Source organism: Aspergillus aculeatinus, assembly GCF_003184765.1.
Source record: "Aspergillus aculeatinus CBS 121060 unplaced genomic scaffold BO66scaffold_99, whole genome shotgun sequence".
NCBI lineage: Eukaryota > Fungi > Ascomycota > Eurotiomycetes > Eurotiales > Aspergillaceae > Aspergillus > Aspergillus aculeatinus.
The window spans coordinates 20,583-41,221 of NW_020291568.1; the positions used below are offsets into that span (position 1 = coordinate 20,583).

General features: G+C 54.6%; 6 protein-coding genes across 6 annotated transcripts; 2 read left to right on the forward strand and 4 right to left on the reverse strand.

Annotated features, from left to right (window-relative positions):
* The first annotated feature begins 11 nt into the window (after positions 1-11).
* Positions 12-2,827, forward strand: BO66DRAFT_396688 (clathrin-coated vesicle protein). Its single transcript, XM_025648542.1, has 7 exons — positions 12-185; positions 321-450; positions 531-655; positions 710-990; positions 1,046-2,007; positions 2,077-2,451; positions 2,533-2,827. The coding sequence occupies exons 1-7, from the start codon at positions 163-165 to the stop codon at positions 2,698-2,700; spliced, it is 2,064 nt and encodes a 687-aa protein (XP_025497637.1). The 5' UTR covers positions 12-162; the 3' UTR covers positions 2,701-2,827.
* Positions 2,828-3,562: 735 nt separating this feature from the next.
* BO66DRAFT_444610 (uncharacterized protein) lies at positions 3,563-4,311 on the reverse strand (the record flags this gene model as incomplete). The annotated part of the gene is made up of 3 exons (XM_025651601.1): positions 3,563-3,825; positions 3,948-4,057; positions 4,229-4,311. 3 exons carry the CDS (start codon positions 4,309-4,311, stop codon positions 3,563-3,565), a joined length of 456 nt encoding a protein of 151 aa, XP_025497638.1.
* Positions 4,312-6,560: 2,249 nt separating this feature from the next.
* Positions 6,561-8,951, reverse strand: BO66DRAFT_362370 (putative C6 transcription factor; the record flags this gene model as incomplete). Its single annotated transcript, XM_025645064.1, has 4 exons — positions 8,666-8,951; positions 8,426-8,558; positions 7,278-8,353; positions 6,561-7,216 (listed from the first exon to the last, which is right to left on the reverse strand). Exons 1-4 carry the CDS (start codon positions 8,781-8,783, stop codon positions 6,561-6,563), a joined length of 1,983 nt encoding a protein of 660 aa, XP_025497639.1. The 5' UTR covers positions 8,784-8,951.
* Positions 8,952-10,203: 1,252 nt separating this feature from the next.
* BO66DRAFT_362373 (DUF3292 domain-containing protein) lies at positions 10,204-13,122 on the reverse strand. Its single transcript, XM_025645065.1, has 5 exons — positions 12,490-13,122; positions 12,229-12,438; positions 11,661-12,172; positions 11,377-11,604; positions 10,204-11,317 (listed from the first exon to the last, which is right to left on the reverse strand). The coding sequence occupies exons 1-5, from the start codon at positions 12,781-12,783 to the stop codon at positions 10,519-10,521; spliced, it is 2,043 nt and encodes a 680-aa protein (XP_025497640.1). The 5' UTR covers positions 12,784-13,122; the 3' UTR covers positions 10,204-10,518.
* A 199-nt stretch (positions 13,123-13,321) lies between these two features.
* Positions 13,322-15,619, forward strand: BO66DRAFT_476310 (crossover junction endonuclease MUS81). The gene is made up of 4 exons (XM_025653313.1): positions 13,322-13,594; positions 13,655-13,824; positions 13,892-14,307; positions 14,370-15,619. The coding sequence occupies exons 1-4, from the start codon at positions 13,503-13,505 to the stop codon at positions 15,456-15,458; spliced, it is 1,767 nt and encodes a 588-aa protein (XP_025497641.1). The 5' UTR covers positions 13,322-13,502; the 3' UTR covers positions 15,459-15,619.
* A 164-nt stretch (positions 15,620-15,783) lies between these two features.
* BO66DRAFT_424620 (putative copper resistance-associated P-type ATPase) lies at positions 15,784-19,755 on the reverse strand (the record flags this gene model as incomplete). Its single annotated transcript, XM_025650180.1, has 3 exons — positions 19,253-19,755; positions 15,935-19,111; positions 15,784-15,804 (listed from the first exon to the last, which is right to left on the reverse strand). Exons 1-3 carry the CDS (start codon positions 19,703-19,705, stop codon positions 15,784-15,786), a joined length of 3,651 nt encoding a protein of 1,216 aa, XP_025497642.1. The 5' UTR covers positions 19,706-19,755.
* Between the last annotated feature and the right edge of the window lie 884 nt (positions 19,756-20,639).

Below are 20,639 nucleotides of genomic sequence, written 5' to 3' on the forward strand. Positions count from 1 at the left end.
CGCGGCCGTGACGACGACTTGCACTTCGGTAGCCCAGCCAGTCTCCCGTGTGCGCCTCGCTATCTTTCTTGTCTATCGTTTGATCTCTAAAAGGGTATATCGCTTCCAGAACCCGAATTTTATCTTTTCAATCCAAGTGCTTTCCAATCAAGTGCTTGCGCCATGGTCGCGCCCGCAGTGCCTGAGTAAGGCATTCCCTCTCTCTCTCCCCCCACCCCTCCCTCCATTTACGTGTTCTTGCCGACTCGGACTCGCTATCTACAGCTCAATTGGGCCCACCGTTGTCGACCTGGCACTGACAACCCCCTGAATGTCTTTAGGATCTACGAGGAGGAGGACATCTACGCCGCTGTCGATGCACGCACCGAATCTCTCCAAAACCTTCGGGAATTAGGTCCGCCCGACTTGGTTTACTTGGTCAAACAACCTAAGACCAGCTCTCATCGCCAGGTACGTTCGACGTCGATCGACCACCCCGGTCGGAGTGCGCAGAGATAACAAGAGCTGACTTCGCGGCGCTACACTCACAGACTGGAGTCTATCACCATGTCACCGGTGTCGATGCCTCGTCGTCCGCCAGCTTGGCCGCCTATGTCAACACACTCACCTTCTCCCCGCTGGATAAGACACACAAAGTGGTTTCGGGGATCTACTGGTTCGCCCATCGGTCAAAGCATCTGCCAGTCTAGGTGTGCTAATGTCTACGCAGCTGTTACAATGCCTTCTCCCATCTCGACATGCGCGTGGAAGTGAAAATCCCGGGCAGTCTGGAAAGCTACTGTATCGATGAGCGGGGCGACAAGCGAGTTGCGACGGAGGCGTTGTGGTTGGAGACCTTTCTCTGCGGGATTCTGAGAGCATATACCTACGCGGACGATGGCAGCGGCGATTCAATTCGCAAGATCGTGGGAGTCCGGCGATTCAACCCAGTGACGAATACGGAGATGGAGCACAAGTTCCTGGACGCCGCGGAGAGACTGTTCTTCCTGGGTATGCCTCTTCATTATCTTTCCACCGTGGTACATCGCTGACACTGTCAAATCAGGCCGACAGCTGAGTTCCGATCCGGAGACGCAAGTGCCGAACACTGTCAGCAACCATCTGACGTCGGGTCTTTTGAAGTACATACAAACCACGGGACGCTACACCTCGGGCATCAATTTGTTTGAGAAGCTGCGCACACGAGACGTCGAAGTGTCGTCGCTTCTGGCCCGAGTTCTGATCATGGCTGATGAGGAGGTGCAAGCGGTGAGACTGATCTTCGACGCTTTACAGGATGTGCCGATGGACTACGCCCTGCTTGACTGCCAAGCAGCGTTCTGCCAGAGCAAAGGCGAGGGCGAGATGGCCTTGGAGTGTGCCAAGCGGGCGGTCACCGCCGCTCCCAGTGAATTCAGCACCTGGGCCCGACTGGCCGAAGTATACGTCGGTTTGGAGCAATGGGACCTGGCGTTGTTGACTCTGAACTCGTGCCCCATGTTCACATACCAAGATAAAGACACCCCGCGCATGCCTCAACCAACGCGCATCATGCTGCCGATTCTTGCCGAGAGCATGCTGGAGGAGATCGATGAAGGACAACCGCGCCAGGGCGACCCTGCCGACTATGTCCACCCCTCCCTGCGCCGTCTCCACGCAGCTAGCTACCAAGGAACCTTCCTGAAGGCCTACAACCTTCTGACCAAGGTCGCGGCGGCCATCGGCTGGGATCAGCTCCTCAAGATCCGCAGCGAGGTGTTTGTCATGGAGGAGGAATACCGCGTTGAGCGCCAACATTCTACCTCCAAGCACACGCGCACCAACACGCGCACCTCCGCGGAGGTCAACGGGGGCGATGGGCAAGAGGATGAGGACGACGACGACCACCACAACGACGCGAACACGGAGGACGCCGAGAAGGAGGACGAGGGCTCGCCCAACGGCCTCAAGGACGAACAAGTGGAAAGTTCGATCGAAAAGCCCGAGCAATCAATGGCATCCGAAGTGATCAAATCCGGCAATGAAGATGTAAGTCCTCCCCTTCCCACCGATTCAAGAACCCTTTTCCTCGACAATACTAAGACAACTACCCACTAGCCCGACCCCTCCCATTCCGCGTACACGCAGTTCCGCAACAAACGCCTCTGCGAACGCTGGCTCGACAACCTCTTCATGGTCCTGTACGAGGACCTCCGCATCTACACCATCTGGCGCACGGAGATGGCGCAGTACCGGCAGCAGGCGATCGAGTACAAGAAGTCGGCCACGGAGTGGGAGATCCTCGGGGAGCTGGCCGAGCGCCTGCACCACTTCGACGAGGCGATCGAGGCCTACCAGCACGGCCTGGCCATCCGGTTCGCCCCCAAGGCCATGCGCGGCGTGCTGAAGCTGTACGAGAAGAAGAACGACACCCGCGGCATGCTGGGCTCGTTGATCCGTCTGATCGCCTGGCAGTACCGATGGTACTCCGAGGTATGCTCTCACCCATCATCACACCCAATCCCTTTACCCCCCTCCCCCCTCAAACCATAAGCTAATGCACCGCACGAAAAGTTCTCCCCCGAACTCCTCTTCCTCATCCGCAAACTCATCGAAGACGAAGGCGCCGTCAAGGTCCGGAGCATCGTCCAGGCCACCAACCTCCCGCAGCCCGTCCTCGACCTCACGCATCAGTACTGTCAACTGTGCGCCACCTTCCGAAGCAGTGGCAGTGATGGTTAGATGATCTCCATGTTTTCTAAATGTTTTCCGCGCCGTACTGGGCTGCGGTTTGTTATGGGTTTCCGGGTAGTGGAGGTCGATGCAAGGGTAGCGGGGGGGTTGGTGCTCCAGGGGAAAGGGATGCGGGGGATGCGATGCGATGCGGGTGCTGTGTAGCGAGCTGGAAGGGAGGAAGGAAGCCAGGAAGGAAGGGAGGGAGGGAGGAAAGTAATACAACTCATATCCACCACACCACACCACACCACACAACTCAATTTCCTGTATGACTTATGTGATTCCTAGTCGAGATGAACGAATTAGTTTTCAACTTTGATGTTTGTTCGGTCGGAGGAGGAAGATGGAGTATACATTGTAGTTCTGTGCTGAGGTCATGGGTGGACTTTTTTGCTTAGCTGGACGGGGAAGACGGAACGTCTATTGCTGTCGGGTTGTTGTTTGCTCTATCCAGGGTGTTCGATCTTTCAGTGAGGGTATTGTGCTTAACGTATTAAGGGTGATCTGAGGTGCGTATTGTTCTGCTCTAGGCGGTCAAGTCGACTGATGGCGTTGGTTGGCTAAGGTATCTACCGACCGCTATCCCTAGCAATCCCAACCAAGCGCGGGATGACTACGATCGGTCAGATCTGAGGTGAAACAACAGCTTATCGTCGCAACCAGCGAAATCCATGATACCCTGAAACTACCCAGCCAGTTCTTCACCGGCCAGCATGATAATGATAACATCCTGAAATAACCAAATAACCGAAGTAGATAACGATGATAGCTCACGGGGCTTGAGAATTACCAAACATCTTGGAAGAATCAATTCGAAATCGCTGCCTTGGGGTAGAAGACCAAAGAATACGGGGCACAGGAACAGTGATCACTCGTCATCGCCCTCGATATTTACCTCAGGCTCCTTGGGAACGACACCTCCCTTGGCCTTCGCGGCCGCCTTGGCGGGTCCACTCTCCTTCGCGGTATCATCTTCCTCTTCGAGGTCGTCGTCGGCGAGCTCTTCCTCTTCCTCCTCCTCATCAACGCCGTTCTCGGCATCGTTTTCGCCGTTCTGCGCAACCTCCTCCTCCTCCTCTTCCTCGTCAGCCGGAGGAGCTGGAGCGGTCTTTCGTTTCTTAGGCGCAGGGGCTGTCAAGGATATGAGATTAGCGCATGGTCTTATTTTCAGTAGATGTATCACTATGCTGGGCTCTTTTTCTGGGATCGTAGGGACAGGATAGGCAAGGGAGGCAGATAAGAATGAAACATACCTTCTTCTTCGGGCTCTTCAGCCTCGCCCTCGGCTTCCTCGTCAAATTCCTCCTCCTCCTCTTCCTCCTCGCTGCCAAGGTCGCTTTGCTCTACCTCGGAGTCTTCATATCTACTGTTTTGTTAGTGCTTGGTAGGAATTGTGATTGGCAGTGATGCGATTGTCCTCAAGGGGCGGTTTGGGAAAGCGCGCAAAGAGAAGGGGGGAGCTCATGCGCCATGAATAGGAAGAGCAACGAATGCGAATGCGAATGCGATATGAGGGAGGAAAATAACTACTCACTCTTCTTCTTCCTCGCTGTCTTCAGGAAGTGATTGAAGCTCCTCCTCTTCCTCGGCTTCTTGCTTTCTCTTACGAGTAGACATGATGTATAGTGATTAGGATATTAAGAAAGAGAAGAACAAGTCAATTGCGCAATTGCACAACTAGTGGATGAATTGGTATAGATAGAGTTAATGGTAAAAAGGACAACGAAAGGTCCCAGGGGCAGAACGGGTGTATGAAAGAGGTAAAGAGAGTGTGTGAGAGTAAAGTAGGGAGAGGGAGAAGAGAGGGGGGGAAGAGCAAGCTGGGGGTGTGAGAGAAGTATAAGAGGGAAACGGGCAGAGAGAGGGGACGGCCGGCAGGGAACAGAGGAAACGGACAGCCAGCCAGCCAGCCAGCCAGCCAGGACAAGCCTCCTCACAATCCAAGGGAAGGGGGAGAGATCCAGTTTGGGTGAGGGGACAGTCCCGGATGAGGGAATGGATGAGTGAGCATTAATTCGGTCAGTCAGTCAGCCCGGCCCGGGGCAGTTCGTCAGCCCCAAGCAGTAGCAGCAGCAGCAGCAGGAGCAGCGCAGCGGCGCGAGAAAAGCGCGCACTGGAAAACCAACACCAGCTAAACAGGAAGAAGAAAGCTGCTGCTACTTCTGCTCCAGGTCTGGGGCTCGCGTTCCCGTCGCATTGCGCGTCGATTTAACGGTGCCGAGGCCGTGCGCCTAGAAGTTCCTGGGCAAGAGTTGAGTGACTCCGCAGTGATGACATGAATGACATGACGATTATCACCGCGGTAATCGCTGCTTGGTCGGTTGATTCTCAGTTCGCCATGGAACGATAAAACTCCCAGAGACTTCAGGTCCCCTGGATCTGAAGAAAGGTTGACATATGGATGAGTGGGAGATGAGAGGAAATCATGGTCGAGTGTCCTAGAGGAAGAATTAGGAAGGGAGTGGGAGGAGAAAGAGGAAGGAAGGGAAGTGCAAACAGACAGACCTGAACAGACCTGAAGATGGCGGGTGAATGGCGTATGGTAAGTGGGGTGACAGTACCGGACGGGGCGGGGGGCGCACAGATACTCCGGGGCAATGGCAGCCATTGTAATCCACCTTACCAGGGCGGTAAGTTACTGGCAGTGGGCTTAACTTGTTCTCTGGACGTGGCAAGAAAAGAAACGAAACTCATGATGATGTCAACCTCTTGTCACACTTACTCACTCTTAAGTCCGGCGATTACGCAGCTTACTCGAAGAGGGTAGACTAAGTTACTACAGGGGTATCATAAGGTAATTTTACATACATAGTACCTACCATACAGCCAACTCCAACCTAACGCAATGCGGACTCGACTCTGCTGCCGGGGGAGGTGGAGATGGCGAAAAGCACAGACTTTCTGAGGTTAGTTGGTGCAAGCTTACACAGACTACCTAAGTTACATAGTAAGTAAGTTTAATTACCTGAAGTCCCATTGAGCAACACAGCTATTGAGCTGCCTCGGGTTATTTACATTCCATGCCTTCGTCCACCGGAAGAGACTCCAGGCAAACAAATGCAAACTATCATAAGCCCACCGTACTACCAAAGAAGTTCCTTCAGAAAGAACAAAAAAAAAGAAATTGATTGAAATGAGGTACAGTATGTACATCAGCAATGCCGTCGCACAACAACACACTAACTAGAACCGACAGTGTGGAGGCTAGGGGTAAATCCTCCCAGGGCGGCTGCCCGCCCCTTAGACTACTACTTAAGTATTAGTAGTCTCTCGAGCCAAATCGCGCAGGTCTCCCACCTCCACAGCCTCTGCCCTGAAATCACCAGCTAGTCTACCTAAGCTCATTATCATTCTTCCTCCAGGCGCTTTGCCGTGTGATCAATCTTATTCTCTTCCCATGGTGAAAGCGCAAAATCCCCCTGCCCGGTCTGCCGTCGTGCGCTGCGCAGTCTGCTTCCCGTACTCGTTCCTACTTATCTGTGGAACAGTGCTTCTGGGTGCAGAGAAAGTGGTCATCGCTCGCTTACTAGGTAGCGTAGCTGTATGTAAGTAGTCATCGAGACTCCCGACGGTTTCCATCTCATCGTGTGAGAGGTTATCTGGTGGCTCTACTGTACCTTCCACTAGCCAGATACTCGTTGGCTCGAACGTTCATGGTCGAACAGGACCGACAGTGTGTGTGGTAAATGCGATGGGATTTGTCTTTCTCGCAAACCAGATAAACTGGGGAGGGGGGTTTATGGTGAGGTCAACTGTTAACCTCGAGGACTATCGCTGAAGAGACGGCAACAATGTACCTAGTAGTATCAGGTTCGCCTAGATGAGTCCAATATGTCTATATCCAATTTCTCTCGTCTAAGCCGCATCTATTGAGCCAGAAATTCAAAACTCGCCATACTGGGATCCAGTAAGTTCTCATCCAACCCAAACCCATACGTGCCCACCATATCGTATATCAGATCCGGCGGCGGGAACCCTTGGGCCATGGCGTTGGCGCCCCCGGGGACGTCGCTGCTCCCTTTCGCATCGGCGGCCGCGGAGTCAGCCACAGCCGTGCCATTCGTGTGCCACGAGTCCCACGAGTCGAACCGCTCCAGCATCTTTCCGAGCCCACGGGCGATATGCCTCGTCAGATGTCTCTCGCCCGCGGAGACACAGTTCAGCAACTCGATCACCCGCTCCACTAGACGTCGGACCTGGCGGCCGTCGAGGCTGAGGTAGGCCGAATTCCAGTTGATGGCAACTTTGAGTAGAAACACGGCGGAGAACGTGATCATCGTATGGGTGAAGATCGGGACTCCCACGATTGCGTCGCGGATGTCGGGTTCTTCTAGCACCATATTTAAGCACGCCATGGCGGATGCGATGGCCGTGTTGGCCGACTCTTTGCGGTCCATCGAGAAGACGGGGGTGTTGGACGGGGACAGAGCCCGCAGGGAAAGTGAGTTCAGCTGAAATTTGGCGAAGTGGTAGTGAAGCACTACCCCTTTAGATGGGTAGGTCCGCACATACGGGCTATCGCCTATACCGGGGGTAGATACTTTAGCAAGCGCAGAAAATTTATTGTTCAAGCGAGAACATACCGGATCGTGGCTGCCACAGCAGCCGCCATTGGTCGATGGCCACATTGAAGACTCGTAATTGACCAAAATCTTCCTCGGTGAATGGTTGCTCGGTATCACTTCCAAAAGTCCGGTAAGCTTCCGTGAGGATCATGAACAGAGCCACCTGTGCCATGAGCCGGATGTCTCCTGGTACGACCAACGGCGATTGCAGAAATGTCTCGTAGTTTCTGATAGCGGCATCTTCGTGGATCACGGGTGGTCGTCCGTACGCGATACTGAAGTGGTGATCGCACACATACATCAGGTACCAGAGCTGAGCACGCTCGTACTGGTCGTTGTGACCGCGCATCATCTTATGGTAGCTCTGGTGAAGACCTAGTTCGGTGGCAATGCGAACGGCATGGCCTGACAGCTTCCAGCTCAGCTCCGACAGCCAGAACGCCCCAATACAGAGCGCGCGAATATCATCCAGGGTGTGAGACCGTGTCAGAGACATGCTGGACACAAGTGATACATACTCGTTGTAGCATCGGTTCAGCGTATCCGTACGGTTCGGGATATGAAGTGCTGCAACTGTCAGGACGGCAGTGCAGAGAAGCGAAGAAGCTCGACGGACAGAAGTCAGATCACGATGAACCAGGATAATTCCACCCCAGAGCAGCTGGTTCATCGTCCTGCTGAAGTAGGCAAAGAGCTCTTCGGCCTCGTGAAGTGAGATCAACCCGCGCGAGATGAAGTCCTCCTCCAGGAGTGTCACTTTGGGTTGCTCGATGGGATTATTCCGCAGGTTGCGCAGCTTGGTGACTTCGTATAGACTCCGCATGGGCGCTGGCACTAATTCGCGATCTTGAAGATCCGGTTCCTGAGAAGGCTCGCGTGTAACATCCATTATCAGTCCCGGCTCCGCCGATTGTTTGGTCGCGGGCGACCCATCATATGAAGGTTGCAGGTCAGACTGAGACTCGGCAGGGCTGGTGCCACTTTGGTTGTCGCCGCCAGCAAACGATGAAAGCTCTGAAAACCCTCCCTGGCGCAAAAGATGTGAGACAGCCGCCTGCAGCTGTCGGATTGTGGCTGCAGCTTGCGACTTCCACCTGAATGGGTCGAGATGTTAGTATGGACCGTACATTAACAGCTAGTATAGTTTAAACCAGATAGACACTCACATCACATCATCGTCAACAAACTTCTGGGAGAAGTCGTTCACCGTGCATTTTATGCCACTACGTGTGCACTTTGTGCAGCTTGTTTCTCCTGCTTTGAACTCACAACGTATCTTGTGTCGCTTGCACTCCGCGCCTGAAGTACTCGTTCAGTATCTGGCGTGTAGAGCTTTCCGTAATTCCATAAAGAGGGGGTGGGTTCGAAGGCGGGGCTTAGCAAATATCACAACCAGGGGAACTCACACGCGCGAGCTTTGGAGATCCTTGGGGCCGAGGGTCGACCATCAGGGATAAGAGACGGCCGTCGGCTATGCTGGGGTGGACTTTCGTCCAGATTGGCTTCATGTGAAGAGCGCTTCATGGTGTTCGACTGCCGATGGATCGGGGATACTCCGGCATTATGCAGCCAGCAAGGATAGACAGTTTGGCGAAGAGGATCGATCTACAAGCGATCCACTAACTTTGCCCGTTAATTGAGGGGCACAAACGAAGGGAGAAATCCTCTTAGAACCTAGAGCTGAAAACCAGCAGAATGGTCGGCAGAAGAGAGACGTTTTGAATTGAGGTGGGGAAAAGGAAAGAATGGGAGGTGACGATGGCGGGTCAACCCCGCTTCAATAATCCACTCGACTCGACCCTGTTGATCCTCAACACCTCAGCTCCAGGCTTCTGGGTTCTACTGCCCGCCATGGATGTCGATGATACGATAGCTCAATACCATCCTTCTCCTTCTTGAATCTCAAAATCTGTCCGAGTGCACCTGTGCCACAACTGCGATCTCCTGAGCAACCCAATCCTCGCAATTGTTGACATTTTTCCTATCCAGACGGTGTTTCAGGCACGGGATCTGGGGAAAAACACTGCGGGGTACGCCGTGAACGTGCAAATCTTCAACCATCACCTCCTCCATCTTCAATCAACTGAGCCTCCTTCCAACGAGAAACATACTTCAAGACAACTATGCAAGCTAGCTCAAGTGGCGCCTCCACTGAACTACTGCCGTGGTGGCTGACATCTTCCGATCTCTGCCGTCATTTTTCGAGATTACGAAGACTAGCGCATCTCGCCGACCAGCCCAATTGCCAAATCCAAGTGGCCTCGCGCACTTCGGCCCTGACAAGTTCCATGACACAAGCATTTACCAAACTCAGTATGATGAATTCTTAGAGTAAGTATGTTTCCGGGTTAAATCCGGGTTTTGTGGAGAAGATATACTCCTCATCTCGGAGTTGATGCGAGCCTGCGGAGGATAGTCCGATCATCATATCAACGCACTCACACCATCCAGATAACTACGAAAGACGCCGGATAAGTATATATCTATCTTCCAGCCAGAAGCTAACTTGAGTCTCCTTATATACTACTTACTCCGACGACTGACAACAACATTCATCGCCAGCATGTGAAGCATTCCCATCACCTGTACCCTCGGCGTCCTCGTTCTTGTTGGGATAATTTCGAGTCGCTTAGAGAGTAGAGATGCGTAATTCCGGCGGAGAGCTGGAGTTTTTTAGTCGTGGCTTTGCGCGCCGACGACGTTGATGTATGATTTCCGGCTTACAATGGGTTGGAGGGCGATGTTCTCCTACGTGTATCCTATTAGCAATTTAGTATACAGGGATCTCTCTTGCAGTCTGAGAGATGATAGTTGCAATATGACTTAGGCCGGGTGGGGCCTTTGAGGAGGTTGATGGAAGTTATGTTTCGCTTTGGAGAGTATGAGATGGTGGTGGGTTGGGTGACAGTAACGAGGCAATGCACAGTACGAGTTCAGGTGTTTGGTTAGATTAGGACATTGGCATTGGCGTTATCATCAAAGCGTATATGTACAATTTGCAATTCTCGTTCCCGTCAAGCCGAAGTTGAAGAAAAATATAAGACATTCAGAAGCAAATCATGGTCACATGTGAATCCCTCCTTCCCCTGCATCGATCATCAACTGCTCCAGCATATCCATCGAAGTATCACGTAACCCTCCACCCATTCAGGTACCGACTTTCGCAAACGAAGGGGTGATAAGGAAGCGGGAAATACTTATTTCCAAACCTGAATTAAGAAAGAAACACCTTAGCAAACCGCACGATCGCAAGAGGGGCTTAGTAGCTCGCCCAGACCTGTCCATCGATAGCCACGAGCCGATTAAACAGCTGATTGCGGGTCTTCATGGCCGTGAGCTGATAGTTCTGCTCCGGAAGCTTGCCGACCAGATTGAGGCCATCCACCACTTCCTTGCTGCCGACCGCCCATCCGGTCACCAGCTTGCCCTTCCAGCCCAGCCCACCCACCTTGCGCATCTCGCGGATGTCGGAGACGGGCATGGTGAAGAGGACGGAGCTCTTAGAGCGGCGCGCCAAGGTGGGGTCGTCGACTTGCACCGACTGGTCGGTGGTGAAGTACAGCAGCGGCGGGGACTGCGACTGGTCGATAACGAGTACGCCGCGCTTTCCGCGGTAGCGGCCGTCGAACTGCACGGGGCCCGAAGGAAGGGTGATCTGGCCCTTCTTGCGGAGTACGCCGACGCGGCCCTTGGCCCGCTGCGAGCCCACAGCCGCTTTGGCCCGGTCCACGGCCAGCTTGCTCTCAATGCCGGTCGCTGTCGTGCCCCGAAAGAAGCCGAGCATCCGGCTCGCGAATCCTTTCTTGGGAGGCTGCGGGTGGATCTCCTCGTGCTGCGTCGAGTCAGTTTGAGGTTGCGGCGTCGGGGCGATGGCCGCGTTGATCTCTTCGTCTGTCGCGTCGAGGTTGATGTCCTCGTTGCGCACGTGGGCGGGTTGGTCGGGAGTGGCGTGCAGGGAGTGGGATGGGGGAGGGGGCAGAGGGGCGCCATTGGCTTCGCCGATGCGGAGGAGGGTTAGTGTGAGCTGGGCGTTGGTGGGGATGCCCTTGAGGAGGGAGCTGCGGCATTAATGTCAGTAGATGAAATGATGCTTTCGATGATTTGGAGGGAGGCATACTTCTGTAGCTCGAGGAGTTTCTCCCAGCGGGGGAATTCACGATTCAGGTATGCCACTCCACGTCTGATGATTGGGTCACCGAAGAATGCAAAGCCCACGCCAAAGGTACTCATCTTGACGAACATGTGGCTGGAGATGATAAGGGACGCGAGGAAGCCTACTGATAGCACGCTCGCCAATCGGAGGTATGGAGTGATCATGGAGAAGGGAGGTGTCGGAGACAAAGCACTGCCGATCGTCAACCACGGATCACCCTGAGGATTCGTGAATGCGGGATCACTTACTTGCCAAACCTCTCGTAGGTGTCGATGATGTCGGCAAGGATGCGCATGGCTAGGTTTGCAGCGTTGTAGACTGTATCCCTCATGGGCTCCTTGGTTTTATCGTGAGATTCATCCGTGCTCTCTCCGTGAGCGGCAGTCTGCGCATCCGCTGCACTAGTGGCTATCTCCATGGCATCTGGCACCGATGACTCGATAGGCGCATCTTCGGGAGTTCCCTGGTCATGTTTGCCGGCGACGCTACCCACGGCGACACTGGCAACACTGGTGATGAGATTCGATGCCTCTCTTTCGGCAGCTTCACCCTTCATCTTCTCCGGCGCCCCCGTTATACTGTCGTGAGAACCCAAAACCCCTGCCTTAGGTTTCTGTATACCCCCTGTGTCCGTGCTTACCAATGGAATAGGCGCAGGAGGGAACAGGAATTCGCGAGATTGAGGAGAGACAACCAGGACCAGAAGAATGGCGAAAAGTGTAGGCGCAAGGAGGTCAAGCATCCATGCAGCGAAATAGACCTAGAGAGCCAGTCAATGTTACTGCCAATAGCAACGGCCTTTCGATGTTAACCTACAATGCAGAACCCTGCTGTCCGGTTGCGCTCCCGCCATGAACGCAGTCTTGCAATGTGCTTGACGAAGCCAGTCAAGGAGACGACAATACTAGTATAGAACCGCTCGAGGGTTGCTCGCAGTTTGTCAGGGGAGAACTGCTCGTCTTCCGCGCGGTTCAGGTCGAGCCGCTGGAGGGGAGCCTCCGGCAATGCTTTGACATAGTAGATTTGCTGCGCGAGTCAGCGTCTAAAGCTCTTCTGAATTGGTGCAGAGATGTATACCTTGTTGAATCGTCGGATGAGCATCCATAAGTCTTCATTCGACAAACCTGAGACCACGCGCTCGTGGATTTGTTCCGGCGGTTTGTCCCATCCCACGTCAGTGATAGTGTCGGTATCCCCAGCCCTCTGGGCGAGACCCTTTTCATCCTGGTCTACTTTGGACAAGACATGACTATCGGTGGGACCGGAAACGTCGGCAGTGGTGCGTTCAGCGTCTAGGATGCCTGCGCGACTGTTCTTTGTGCTGTAGGATACTTGCTGTGCATTGTTGGTGGTGGTATCAAGTTGAGACATGCTGCAGATGGGGTCCGAGAAGACCACACATTAGCAGGGATTAGAAGCGGAGTCGAGAAGCATATGCTTGGGAGGAGGAACGGAGCTGGCGCATGTCAAAGGGCTTTTGAAGGCGAGTTGGGAGGTGGAGGGTGGGTAATCGACGTCATCGCATGATGAGCCAGTCAAGCCCGCAGATCGGAGAACTGGTGTTCCTGTATCTTGCTGGGGAACCTTTTTAGCTTGATCTCACTGACATATGCGTACCTATTATAACTCCACTCTTGCTGCTGACAGGCAATTGACTTCCTGTCCGTTAAACTTTTTGCTCTTGTGCGACGTTCCAACTCCTGACTTCAGTGCAACTCGGTCCTGTACAGTACCTTACCTTTGGTGGTGTAAGAGTATAGTCACCCGCGCAACCAATCAAGGTTCAATGTGTGCGGCACCGCCATAGTTGAGCCACAATTATATCATGCACCAGCCACATGTGGCGACTCGCCGAAAGAGGAAATACGCGTGAATCTCAGGACTCTCGGCCAGCGCGTTGGAAGCGAGGTTGAGGTCCAAGCCGCAACGTCACTTCGCAGGCCCAGACCTTCGCAAGTGGCCACGCAAGCTGTCCATCGGAAATCCAGGTGTGATGTGGGGATGACATTATTTCTTCCATCTCTTCCATTGGCGTGTCCCATCGAGAATTGCCGTATGCCCATGGGGTCTAGCTTTGCCAGTGCCGAAACATGAGCGAAACATGCGCCAATCCCCTGTTGCTGGGGTGGATCAAAGAATGGCTCGACCAGGCACGAGAGCGCAATAGCAAAGGAGCGATCGTGTGAGTAGTGTAGTGCATTGGATCTCCGAGGGGTAGATATCTTGACTGACGCTTGGACAGGTACAAGAAGGCCTATGATTCTATGAAAGCTTGTCCACTGGTCTTCCAACACCCCTCGGAAGCCCAACAACTCAATGGCTTGGGTCCGAAACTATGTGATCGCTTGACGGAGAAGCTCAAGGAGCACTGCGAGGAAAATGGCCTTCCCATGCCCGAGCACCCCCACAAATGTTGGTTCTATGCTTCTACGCTTCCACCGCCTTTTTGGATATTGTTTCGTTCTAAGATCGACGGCAGCTAGGAGTAAAAGGAAATCCGATGAGGGGGGGACAGCCGAGACCCAGCCTGCGAAGAAACCGCGGAAGACCAAGGCTAAGCCATATGTGCCAACGCTGCGGTCTGGTCCTTACGCGATCATCTTGGCTCTCTCGACCCTGGAAGAGAATGCGTCCCAGGGCATGACAAAATCACAGTTAATTGAGACAGCGCAGCCGCACTGCGAGAGTTCGTTCACAGCCCCGAGCGACTCGTCCAAATTCCATACGGCGTGGGCGTCAATGAAGACCCTCCTTCAGAAGGAGCTTGTCTACGATCACGGCCGCCCACTGAAGAGATACGCTCTCACGGAGGAAGGCTGGGAAGTGGCCAAACGAATCAAGGCGGCTGCGCCGTCAGACCCGAGCCAAAGAACGTTATCTTTCCGAGCCGAGTCTGTGAGTTTTTCTAGCATCTCGGAGCCTGCAGTTCTCCATTATCTGACAGATTTCCTGGTTAGACTCAGCCCGCTGCAAGCGTTACCATTCCTGATCGCGCACCCAGCAGTGCCGTACCACAGGCTGTACGGCAAGAGAGCATCAGCTACGAAACACCGCCTCAAGATCCCCAGCTCCCTCATGCAATTGATGCGGCGTTTGATGGAACGGTCACTCCGATTGTGATCCCACCGAACAGCTTCACAGTCCAGCTGGTTCTGGATGTTCGTGAAGTGCGGTCCTCCCGAGATAGGGACTACCTTGCCAACGAGCTCAGCAAGAAGGGCGTCACACCCGAGGTGCGCGCCCTCGAGCTCGGCGATGTCATGTGGGTGGCCAAGTTCCACGATCCCAGATTCCTGTCCCAGTACGGCGAGGAAGGCGACGAGATCATGCTGGACTGGATCGTGGAGCGCAAACGCCTGGACGACCTCATCGGCTCCATGAAAGACGGCCGCTTCCACGAACAGAAGTTCCGACTCCGCCGCTCCGGGATCAAGAACGTCATCTACCTCATCGAAGAATTCACCTTCAGCCAAGACCCCACCGTCACCTCGAAATACGACGAGATGGTCGCCTCCGCCATCGCGTCCACGCAGGTGGTGAACGGCTACTTCGTGAAGCGCACCAAGAACCTGGACGACTCCATCCGCTACCTGGCGCGAATGACCTGCCTGCTGCGCAAGATGTACGGTGCCGCGTCCCGCGAAGCACCACCGTCTCACGCCCTGGCGTTGATCCCCAGTCGGCAGCTGTCGTCCTCGGAGTCGTACCTCGAGACGCTCGAGCGGTTCCGCGCCGAGAAGCCGAGCACGACCTTCGCCGTGACCTTCTCGACGTTCTCGGCGTTGACCTCCAAATCCGACGTCTTGACGCTGCGCGATGTCTTCCTGAAGATGCTCATGTGCATCCGGGGCGTCACAGGCGAGAAGGCCTTGGAGATCCAGCGGCGGTGGCCGACCCCGCAGGCGTTTGTCCAGGCATTCGAGGCTTTGGGTGTGAAAGACCGAGAGAACTTGGTTTCGGATCAGATGCAGACACTCGTGACGCGGAAGAAGATCGCGAAGGTCTTGAGCAAGAAGATTGCCGAGGTTTGGGGTGAGGATGGATAGGCGTACAGATTGGTCGCTTGGTCGTTCATCAGTATTGGACTTGGACATATCGATATCGTGGCCGAATTGGGTTGGTGAAGCTGGAACGCTTGGTGCTATCAAGGTAATATTGAACTGACATAGGTTGTATTGCCGGTCTCAACGCAATAGACTTAGACAACAGATAGATACCGCAGCATGAAGAACCAGTACTTATATCACATGTCCGATCTCCACCTGATAAATAGCGAGTTCGCAAACATGCCGAGGCCTACATAAACCGTCTCGGGCGGATCACAACGAAGCTATACAGACACACACCCTCGTCGAATTTCCATAACTCCATTTATCGAGTCGATTCAAGTAACTATAACGGAGATCATCAATCATTGTCTCATACAATGCCAAACTCTGGCTCCAAAACAACCACCCTATGACTCCCGATCCCTTCTCCTCCTCCACCTCCACTCCCCCGCCAAGGCCAAACTACTACACACCACCGAGATACTACTCAACGCCATCGCCAACGACGCCCACACGGGACTCAGCCGCCAATGCGTCGCCACACTCCCGTGACCATTCACGGCCGCCTTATGCCCACTCACGATCGGATAAAACACCCCCGCCGCCACCGGCACCAGACAGCAGTTGTACACCAGTGCCCAGGCGAAATTCCACTTCACGCGGCGGAAGACCCGCCGGCTGAGGCGCACCAGCTGCAGGATGGCGTCGAGGTCGGCGTGCAGCAGGATAAAGCTGGCGGAGTTGATGGCGACGTCGGAGCCCGTGGCCAGAGCGATGCTGACGTCCGCGGCGGTCAGGGCGGGGGAGTCGTTGATGCCGTCGCCGACGAAGGCGACGATTTTCCGGCCGGCGGATTGGGGGGATGATGATGGCGATGGAGGTGGGCGCTGCTGGGCTTCGAGGTCCGTGTTCGGGTGGTTCTGGATGGAGCGGATGAAGGAGGACTTGCCGGCGGGGGTGACGTTGGCTTCGACGTTGGCGTCCGGGATGCCGAGTTGCGAGGCGACGGCGACGGCGGTGGTGCGGTTGTCGCCGGTGCACATGAAGACGGAGATTTGGCGGCGGTGCAGGGCGCGGATGATCCGGGCGGCGGAGGGGCGGATTGTGTCGGTGGTGGCGAGGAGGAGGGCTGGTGTGAAGGGTTTTTGGGTGGTGGAATGAGTGGGAGTGCCCGTGGTGAGGGGCCGGAGGAGGAGGATGGCGGTGGATTTGCCAGCGGATTGGTGCTTGGTGAGCCGGTTGGTGAGGTCGGTGAGGTTTGGGTCCGGGTCGGGGTCGTCGGGGTTGGTGTTGGTGTTGGTAAGAGCGTGCACGAGGCGTTGGTTGCCGATGGCGGCTTCGAATTGTCGTTGGCCACCACTAATGCTATTGCCACTGGTGTCTTTGGTGGTGGTGGTGGTGATGGTGAAGGTGCCCTTCATACCTTGGCCGGAGAGTTCCTCGATCTCATCGACGCGGCAGACTTGGGTGGATGGCTTCTCGTCGCGGCAGAAGTTCGAGATGGCCCGGGCGATGGGGTGGTTGCTGCTCTCTTCGAGCTTGCGGGTGACGGTCCAGGCGATGGATATCAGGTCTGGGTCGGTGATGAGCTCTTCATGATCAGAGACCTGCAGGCTGCCTCCTTCGGTGAGGGTCCCGGTCTTGTCGAACACGATGGCGTCGAGACGACTCGCTTCTTGGAAGGCTTCGCCGCCGCCTTTCACCAAGATCCCCTGGCGAGCAGCCAGGCCGCCGCCAACGAAGAGCGCGGTGGGCGCGGCGAGGGCGAGGCCGCAGGGACAGGCGACGACAAAGACCGCGATCGCAAACTCCAGGCTCCAGAACGTCCAACCGCCGCGGCTGACGTCGAGGTAGTCCTCGGGAAGCGTTCCAGATAGTCCCAGGGAGAGCCAGATGACGAAGGTCAGAATGGCGATGAGGGTGATAGTCGGGACAAAGTGAGAGGTCAGGAGGTCTGCCACTCTCTCGAGCGGTGCTCGTCTGCTCTGGCCTTCTCGTACTACCGAGATGATTTGATCCAACATGGAAGAACTTCCAAGAGCAGTGACCTTGACGTCAGCGGGCTGTCCCACATTGACAGAGCCCGTATACACAGGGTCGCCCGCTGACTTGTGCACGGGTTTCGATTCGCCGGTCAATGAACTTTCGTCGAACTGATAGGAGCCGGTTCCGACTACCACTCCGTCGGCTGGGGGCGAGGCTCCATGGGGGATGCTGACCACATCACCGATTTCCAGCATGTCGACACTGATCCGCTGGTAACCGCCGTCTTTGGGGCCGGCTCCTGTGTCTGCGCCTCCCTCAACACTTTCGGAGACCTTGAGCAAGGCCTCACTTGGTCGCAGCTTTCCGAGCGATGCAACTGCGTCACCCGTCTTGGCCTTGCTGTATGCCTCCATGAAGCGCCCAGCAAGGATGAACATGGTCAAGAAGACCACCGTATCGAAGTAGGTGGAGCTATGAGTGCTGGATGAAGACCCCATCGAGGCATCCATGATCAGCACAGCCAGGGAGGAGACATAAGCCACCATGGTTCCAGCGGAGATCAGAAGATTCATACTACCAAAGCGATAGAACCTCCGCAGGATCGGTACACGACTGCCCGGCCGCCAAAGCGAGTAGATCTCTTTCATCGCTCGCACGTGGAAGATGTCCGCCCCATAGAACATCACAGGTGTGGTCATGATGAAAAGTGCCCACTCGAGGCGCGACGCATCGCCCGCCCACATTGGCTCTTCAAGGTACTTGCGAGTGGGATTGTTCGACGACACCAAAGTCATGAATACGATCCCGAGTAAGAAAGTGGGGATAGCCACTGCCAAAACAAAGATGAACCGAGTGAGGAGGCGCCGTCTTTCGTACCGTTGCATCGCTCGAGACCGATCCTCCACACTCGGCGGGTGGTATACGGTGGCTGTGAATGACTCGTGCGATTTTCCAATGGTTTGCAGTATTGTTCTTATAGTGAGGGAGGGGGTTTTGGGCGTGTATGTCACGGTGAGAATGGGGTTATTGACGGAGAGCGCACCCTGCACCTTGACATTTGGCAGGTCTTCGACGGATTTGAAGATCTTCTCCGGGCAATGGTGACAGAACATGCCATCCACATGAACAGAAACCGTTCTTTCTTCCACGATCTCGCTCTCCTGAGATGAGCCCTTGGGGGAAACACTGTTGATCGAAGCATCGTACCCTAAGTCTTCGATCTTTTCCACGATAGCGTCAATATTGTTACGGTCCTGGAATTCGACTCTTCCGCTGTGGGTGAGGAGGTTGATGGAAACTTCTACCACGAAAGGCAGTTCTTCAAGCCCGCGAGTGACCGCGCCCGAGCAAGATCCGCACGTCATGCCGCTAATGGCAATCTCTGCGATGTAAGTCGGCGTAGGCCCCTTGCGTTTCGGAGAAACAGTCAGGCTCTGCACCTCATCGAGCGACGCTTCAAACCCGATATCCTCGATCTGCTCGACGATCTTTTCGGCATTTGCTCGCGGGCCACTAAAGACAATAGTCGCACTGTTCGTGAGTAGGTTGACGGTGATATCCTGAACAAAGTCGAGCTGCTTGACTTCGTTGGTGATGCTGTTTGCACACGAAGCACAGCTCATGCCGCCAATGCTCACGCGCGCATTGAATTTCTCTTCTGGTGACTGCGACGCCACGTTCTCTGCAGAACTCCCAGGCACTGACCGCTGGGACACGCGCCCGGCCACCTTGTCGTTCGACGGGTCAATGCTAGAATCCGCGCTGGACTGGTCGCGTAGATTGCCATCCGACAGATCGGCCTCAACGGCAAGCCTCTCGAGCTCCTCCTGCCGGCAGGCATCGCAGTTCTCGATGTGTCGATTGCCCGGGGCCAAGGTTGCAGCATGCGCACCACCGGGTGGCTGTTGACTGGCCCCGGCAAAGATCGAGTCGCGGGGCAGCCACGCGGTCGTGTCAAAGTCCGCGACGACGGAGCCCTTCGGTTCGTAGCTTGTAGCATGATGCACGTCGAAGGAGGCGTCAATCAGCGCTTTGGCCAAATCGGGCGGCTCCACGCCTGCGGTGTGCATGACGCGGACTTCGTGCGTGAGGACGGACACATCGACCTTGATCACGCCCGCAATGCCAGATAGGACTTCGTCGATGTAGGCGACGCAGGAGGCGCAGTGGATGTTGCTAACGAGGAATGTGCTTTTCAGTGACCGGGCGCTGAGTCCGGTCGGAGCGATGGCTCCGTTCCTCGTGGTGGGCTGCGACATGATTCATTCAACCACGAGGTGGCTGAAAAGGGATGGGATCTGAATAATGTTTGCCAGGAATGTTTGCGGCTGGTCAGGAGGGACAGTGAGTTAGTCAGTCAGTTCATTCGTAATTCTCCGTGGTTGTCCTTGGCTCCTGGCTTGAATTGGAGGGAGATCGTGGGTATGGGCGAAATTAAGTAAGGGGGGGGAAGAATTCTTGAAATTTACAAGGAGACGATGAAGAGCGACGTATGGTATAAGTAGCTGTGTTACTTAAAAGTGATATCATTTATAATCATGGTTGTGGAGCAAGAGGCAACCTTGCGCGTTTTGTGCGCAAAAGACTCTGAAGCTCTAAAGAGCGCACAAATCGCGCATTCCAGAACGAGGCCCGGAGATGATGGATGAGTAAGGAATACTTCGATGCTGCAAGGCTGATTTGACCCGACAAACAGGTCAATTAGTTAGATTGATACACCGGGCTCAGTGAGCTATGCATCATGAACAACAAGCAAAGCCTGATTCTACAATTTGCGTCATAGAGGTGGCGGCGTCGAGGCAATGAGGTTCCTTAGGGTGTTCCAGAGTGCGGAGGACTGAGTGGCAAAAAGCTTGAATGCATCGAGATCTGATTAGATTGTGCCTACTCGTTCATAGTACTTACTAGGCAGTCTATAACTACAGTCCACCGCAATTTATCCTACCATACTACTACCCATTATCTTTTTGCTCGATAATACGGTAGACTAGATCGTGATTCAATAGAACATTGAAATAAATCAGACTCGCCCGCAAACGGCAGAAGGTGGGTCGCTTCGACCAAGAAAGCCCCTTTACAAATCAGTGCTATTGTAGATTGTCATGCAGGCTGGAGAACAGAAAAGCCGAGACAGACATGGTTCCCAGGAAGCAATGGGAGGGGTAGAATGGAGAGAAAAGAAAGCCGAGAGAG

Bases quoted from the DNA above. Each gene is read 5' to 3' on its own strand.
- BO66DRAFT_362373 (XM_025645065.1), bottom strand. From the start codon at position 12,783: ATGTCTCAACTTGATACCACCACCAACAATGCACAGCAAGTATCCTAC. The intron at 12,439-12,489 runs GTATACATCTCT...TGACTCGCGCAG, and splicing joins TCATCCGACGATTCAACAAG to CAAATCTACTATGTCAAAGC. The intron at 11,318-11,376 runs GTATGCCTCCCT...TTAATGCCGCAG, and splicing joins AAACTCCTCGAGCTACAGAA to CTCCCTCCTCAAGGGCATCC.
- BO66DRAFT_476310 (XM_025653313.1), top strand. From the start codon at position 13,503: ATGAGCGAAACATGCGCCAATCCCCTGTTGCTGGGGTGGATCAAAGAA. The intron at 13,595-13,654 runs GTGAGTAGTGTA...ACGCTTGGACAG, and splicing joins AATAGCAAAGGAGCGATCGT to GTACAAGAAGGCCTATGATT. The intron at 14,308-14,369 runs GTGAGTTTTTCT...TTTCCTGGTTAG, and splicing joins TATCTTTCCGAGCCGAGTCT to ACTCAGCCCGCTGCAAGCGT.
- BO66DRAFT_396688 (XM_025648542.1), top strand. From the start codon at position 163: ATGGTCGCGCCCGCAGTGCCTGA. The intron at 186-320 runs GTAAGGCATTCC...GAATGTCTTTAG, and splicing joins GTCGCGCCCGCAGTGCCTGA to GATCTACGAGGAGGAGGACA. The intron at 2,452-2,532 runs GTATGCTCTCAC...CCGCACGAAAAG, and splicing joins AGTACCGATGGTACTCCGAG to TTCTCCCCCGAACTCCTCTT.